General features: G+C 33.9%; 1 protein-coding gene across 4 annotated transcripts; it reads right to left on the bottom strand.

Moving 5' to 3' along the window:
- Positions 1-3,991: 3,991 nt before the first annotated feature.
- On the bottom strand, positions 3,992-6,218 carry LOC144425854 (uncharacterized). Of its 4 annotated transcripts, XR_013477699.1 has the most exons (3): positions 5,954-6,218; positions 5,696-5,861; positions 3,992-4,462 (listed from the first exon to the last, which is right to left on the bottom strand). XR_013477699.1 is itself a non-coding variant. In XM_078115600.1 (2 exons), exons 1-2 carry the CDS (start codon positions 5,984-5,986, stop codon positions 4,184-4,186), a joined length of 312 nt encoding a protein of 103 aa, XP_077971726.1. In that variant the 5' UTR covers positions 5,987-6,218; the 3' UTR covers positions 3,992-4,183. The 4 variants fall into 4 exon arrangements, 1 of the variants encoding a protein (XP_077971726.1); XR_013477697.1 differs by lacking the exons at positions 5,696-5,861; positions 5,954-6,218 and adding an exon at positions 4,860-4,978; XM_078115600.1 differs by lacking the exon at positions 5,696-5,861.
- Positions 6,219-6,568: the final 350 nt, after the last annotated feature.

Below are 6,568 nucleotides of genomic sequence, written 5' to 3'. Positions count from 1 at the left end.
GAAATGAGTGGGAGGATGGCTGTCGAAAGAGATGAGGCGACAAATGGCTGATAGCTGACAGAATGAGAATATAAGAGAACGTAATGTACTAAAATGAATACACTAAATTCGAAACACACAGTAAATTCAAAACTGAAATTTCTATTTTTTTTACTTTTGTGTTTTAATTTTTGTTTCGCTTTCAGATTACAGAAAGCATACAATTTTTTTCTTCATATGAACAAGTGGGCATTGAAGATATCTTTTTAATACCGATAAAATATTTTGAATCGTAACATGAGCCTAATAAACATTTGGAAAAATGTATTTGAAAATAAGGGTATTTTTTCAGATCGTACATATGTAATATTGTTAAAAAAGGTATGAGCTTTCAAAGTCATCAATTACTGGAATGACTTTGTCTACCACTAATGCGTCGCAGTGAGACTTCGTAATGAAGAGTACACAGATATCTCAGAATTTGATGTATCGTTCCGAATATCACTGATTCCTGAAGTCGTTAACTTGGAGTAGATTGATCAGTATGCAACTTGACTGATCACCCGCACACTTTAACGAGCTTCATCAACCTTCTTTCACGACCTAAACCAAAACATTCTATAAAAGAGAAGCTCATAACGGAGCTGTCGGCTGTGATACAAACAAAAAGTTTCATCCTCGGTTGTTATCTATTATTATTTCTATGTGACGAAGTGTGATAATTGTCTTAGGTGATTCCTCGGGACGTGAAGAGGCGAGTGGTTACCATTTGGCACGTTTGTCTTGCATCATTAGAGTCGGGTTGGGATTAAGTATTGATCACGCCTGTTTCCTTTGTTGTTCATATATGTTAAATCGCTTTGAGGTGATTTGTGTCATTTCATAATACAACTGTAGACAGATATTGTGAACTTCTGATCTTACCACGGCGAAGCGTTGTAAAGACAAAGAAGAAATAATGGCGCTAGGATGGATAATTCGTTGTAATCTATTGATATAAATAATAAAACGAGAAAGGGATTATGAGCGAAGTTGCAGGCTAATATTTGTAATTATTCGTTTGAATATTTTTTGTCAGTTCGTGACGTCATTATATTCAATTTCACTGGGCCGCGAATTACACAAGAGGGAAAGCACTGGCATCGAACAATGTTTTAAATTAGAGGTGTACAACCTGCGGCCCGCGGAAATACGCCAATTTTAAATAGAGTGCGGTCGGTGAAACGGGTTTTTAATTTAGTTTAATCTGGTACGTGCGAGTAATTTCAATCCCTTAACGCTGCAAAGCCTATGCCTTAGTCAAATTCAATATCTATACCTGTTACTTTAAAGTGCCCCAACAATTAGCTTGTACAAAACGGGTAGCGCATAGGGATGGGCCGGGATTCGAATCCGGACTCGTCGAATCCAGGCATTTTTTGGACTCGGATTCGATTTCGAGTCCACATCATTTTTACCGAGTCCATAATCAATTCTGTTTTTACTAATTTACGGCTATGTTTGTACTTTTGCCTCTATAAATCCCACTACATACCTTAACTAGTTAAAATTCAAGGTTAGATCTGTAACAATATCCATCGTGTGCATTATAAACACTCCTAATAAAACGACGACAGATATCCAGATAATATTGAACTAATATTAAACTATTGATCGCTCATAACAATGATGTTGCGCCAGTCGCCTTCAAACTATCTATCCTTTTTGGTATACATGTGGTACACAATAAAATATGTGTTATTGCAATATTTTTGATTCACGTAAAAATGAAACATGCTCTGGATTAACCCAATGTGGAATCTCATCAATACCTCTTTTAAATGTATAACTGAAACTGAATATGAAGAAAAAAAATATTTGAAGAAACAGAAGGATAATAATGGGGAAACTGCTCCTTTCTGAAAAAGCCAAGTAAGACATTACTAACGGCGATTGTTCACCCGAAAGGCAAGAAACCTGGTCATGCTAATATATAAGGGTGCCCCAAAAGTAGGTATATATATATATATACAGTTATTAAAAGTAGGGTTTAGGTCCAAAAGTAGGTTTGTAGTTTTCATTTAGGCACTTTTAAAGTTCAAGAATGCTAGCTATATCGTAGACAGAAACTGTTTAATCTCTTAAGTGCTCAAAATGTCCAACTCCAACATTCTTCACATCTGTCCAAAACACTCTGACACACAGTACGGCACAAATTTCTATCTTCATCAATTTCTCTGAATGCGTCATGAATGTAATCTTTTAATTCATTTATTGTTTTGGGATACTTCTCATACACCTTATTCTTTACAACACCCCCAAAAAAAGAAATCCATTGTGTTCATTCTTTGCTCTTCATTCAAATTATTCGCCATTAACCCTCAAATAAAATAAAGATTTACAAAATGTATTTACCTTCTAAGCAGCTAGAAAACTAATGTAAAATTCACATTATCTAAAAATTTATTATCTAAAAAAATAAGCAATTTTTGTGGTACTTAACAAGTAACATAAAGTGAACTGCAAGTAGCTTCAAAGCATATAAAATATTCTAATAACTGTATACCTACTTTTGGGCCACCCTGTATATATATTTCTGTAAACTATTACCGAATGATGTGTTTGAGATTCGATATAAAATTGGCTGTACCTATGGTTGGCGTGAACATTTGGCTATTTTGTTCTTCATTTAGAAAACATGCTTCAACTTGTTGTCGTGGTTGACTGTAACAACGAATGGCAGGGTTTATCGGTGATTAGCACTGTTCAACCGATTTTTCCCGCAATTTTTCATTAATAAAAACATCACATAATATAGACACAATATCACAAAATACATTTATATAAACACAATAACGAGCACATAATAGTTTTCCACTTCTTCTTATGAATTGGCAGTTTACCATTTTTAGTTGCAATAATCTTTTCACAGTTTATAGTATTTTTTATCATATACAAAAATTGGAAAAAATGAGGCCTTTCATTACGCAGTTTACATTTGTATATAAAATATCTGGCACACAATAAAACACAATTTATACCCTGGTTTTGCCCTACCCCCAATACCATTTCTCTATGTGTCAAATTATGGTTTAATCCATACTCAACGGTTAGCCAAGCGATAACTATTTCCCAAAATTGCTGCACAAAATCAGAGATAAAATAAATGTAACACAGTTTCAACTTGCATATTACAAAATGTACATTTTGGACTTTGTGTTTTATTTATTTTATATGGCAGGTCATTAGTGGCCACTGCTCGCAAAGCAAATTTGACATGGAAAGAACGAAGTCTGGATTCAATAGAGCAATAAAAAACTTTTTCATACAATGTCAACCAATTATCTAAGTTCCTGCGCAATTCTTTTGACCATTTTTCTATTTTTTCAGTTGGCGGCAAAATTTTAACATTACAAAGCTTATCATATATATATGTATCGAGCGGTTTTCTTAATGCTTTTGATATCTTCGATCAGACTAAGATGTGGATTGGCTTGCGAGATTTTTGATAATTTAGTTTCCAGTCCTGGGGTATACATGATATAATTTTTAAATACGCTATAGCATGTCATCATAAAAACTAGAAAAACAATAATGATGAAAAATAAACGGAAATATTGCAATTTGCTGTTTAGAATCACAAATATCTTCAACGAAGCAAATATTTTTACTATTCCAATTATCCATATATAAAAGTTTCCCTTGACAAGATATATTTCTATTGAACCACAGAGGTTCATGTAAATGACTTGCATTCCTAATGACCTTGAATTTGAAAATGAACCAATAGTACAGAGTATCTCCCGAACATGTGGAATAAATATTCCTGATATACACTCTATGCGGATATACATTTCCATAAAATAAAGCCATTCCTCCATTCAAATTTAAGAAAACCTGCTCTATGGACTTCCATGAGACATCAATATCGTCATTTAATAAAAATTTGACCCATCTTAATTTTCGACCAATGAAAAATGATTAAACATCGAGCATATTGACCCCCCCCCCCCCCCCCCCCTTCCTTTACAGATGCAATTAATGTATTACGTTTGATCCTCTCCCATTTTGAACCCCATAAAAATTCATGGCATATCTTATTTACTTCCATTTTAAAACTATTGGGCAGTCTTACTGGTAAGATGGATACTACATAAACCAATAAGCGCACCATCAAAGATTTAATAACAGTGATTTTTCCGAGGAAATCGAGATTTCTTTTGGATCATATTTGTGCAACCACTTTCATTTTTTGAAGTTTTGGCAAAAGGTTCACAGTTGAAATATCATCATCATTTCCACCCACATTAATGCCCAAACAGCTAGGGTTCCACTGAAGTTCTCGGTCTTGCGTAGGAAAAATTTGGCAATGATTGTTTCCTCCCAGGTATAACGCTTGACATTTGTTCATGTTTATTTTACAACCAGATATAAAAAATATCGGTTTCTGAAAATACTGCTTTGATACTTTTTTCTGAGCCATCAGAATACACTGTTGCATCATCTGCAAGAAAAGAAATTTGAATTTCTGTGTTTCCGAGACATATATATACCTTGTATTTCATGATTTTGTCTAATTCTACATGCAAATATTTCAATTATTAATAAAAACATAAATGGTGAGAGACTACAGCCTCGCTTCAGACCATTTTTAACTTGAAACATTCTTGAACTATAATTCATAATAATAACAGTACTTTGACTGGAATAATACAAAGTTTTGACCCACGCTTGACCTTTGACCACGCTTTGACCCACAACCACGCTTATTCCAAACAAAAATCAGGAACAGATGAACCATCAACATCTTATACTGCTTAAATAATGTACTTTTTCATGTTGTACGAAATGACATTAAATTGGCATTAAATTTTTCAAATCATGGTTTTATAATAATTTACCTTAACGGACTGGTGATACATTCACTTGAATTGCCATAGTTATATAGTGCGTTCACGTCACATCGGAATGAATGCCTATGACACAAGTTATGGCTGCCTTCTTCTAGATACGCCACCGAATAACTAGCTTATGCGTACGAGTATTTCAGATTTGCAGCAATGATGATGCGATAAGATAGAAATTTCATATATCACAAAGTCAATTTTTAGTGAGCAAAATTGAATTCGATCGAGCAATAGATATATATATAATTGTGAAAATTTATGCGAAAACCGTGGGGAACTAATTTGTGAGACACATTGTTATTACAAATTCTTTGCAGAACGCATAATCAACAATCAAGAAATCGTTAATGTGAATAATATCAATCTTTTTTACGGAACATCGATTGGTGACAGATATTATGCGATGTCTTTATTTAATTCAAGTCGTTCATTTAATTCATCTAATTAAGAATGATCTTTTGGCTACGATTTTACCATCTTTGCGATTCTGAAATCTATGTTGCACTTTCAAAATAGAGAGTCAGTTGAGAGGAGATAAATTATAATACAGTATGTCAAAGTGGTTTTGAAACAGTAATTTTCAATATTTGGATACTAAATCGTCTGAATGGGACTTTTACTAGTTTCTGAGAAGATTGTTTAGATTTCAACATCTTCAAATCCGAAGAAAAAAAATTCCATAGTTTGGGTCCATAACCTAAAAGGCAAAATTGGGTATGCTTGATAACAGATTCAAAGGTATGAACGAATCAGAATTACTTTTTCGATTGGAAATATTTGTGACGTGTATGCCGTCAAAGCAGTTTGGTAATAATATACAAATACAGTACTCTGCAATTTCGAAATGAGTGTTTTGTTTCCATGAAGCCAATTTGAACAACAGTGTCGAAGGCCTCCAAGTCAAAACGACATCAAGACGAACGACATTTTGCTCTTTCAATAAATCCTTATTCAGCCGCGTTAAAACAAGGTTTCGAGGATGAAATGGGCAAAACTCTGAAAAAATCGTCAATGTTGTCCACATATTAAATTTGAAGGAGAAATCAATATTGAATGAGCAGAGAGTAAGGACAAAATTTGGCTCTTACTTGTGGTGAAAGAATATTGTCAGGGTCAGCCATGCTAGGGTTTGAATTCTCAGAAACAGTGGTCACCGGTGGAATCTGTGCTATATGGTCATAGCGACTAAAAATTTTAGATTCATCGGTGTCGTTGTAAACTGATAAGTCCGTAAGCGGCAGGTGGTTTGATAGTCCTTATAAAAATATTCGATTTTACAAATTGGTTCTCAAACATTTTTAGTCCCAGAGCCAAATTTCAAATCTCAAAGTTGCGAAGAGCCGCACACATACATCGCACGTTTAAATAGCAACAAAGCTTAAGCACATATTTTGAATGCCAAGCCACCGTAACAACAACACACGTAACAATAGACCTTATCCATTGAAAACCCATCCTACGCGCAAAAAAAAAAGTGAAGTAAAATTTTTTTTTTAACATTAGCTCTTATGGGGGAATGTGATCACCAGAGCAGAAATTTGCATTTTATGTAATTTTCTAGATATCTTTCATTGTATACGTGAGCAGTTTTGAGGATAGAGTATTTTTTACATCTTTTTTGATATTTTTATCATGATAAACATGGTCAAGATTTTTAATATTCGTTCATTGAAATTTTAATGAGCGCGGTGTTTCCGATGACG

The sequence above is a fragment of the Styela clava genome, chromosome 8 (assembly GCF_964204865.1).
Source record: "Styela clava chromosome 8, kaStyClav1.hap1.2, whole genome shotgun sequence".
NCBI lineage: Eukaryota > Metazoa > Chordata > Ascidiacea > Stolidobranchia > Styelidae > Styela > Styela clava.
The sequence above is the reverse complement of the archived record's forward strand: the minus strand, read 5'-3'. Positions and strand labels throughout refer to the sequence as shown.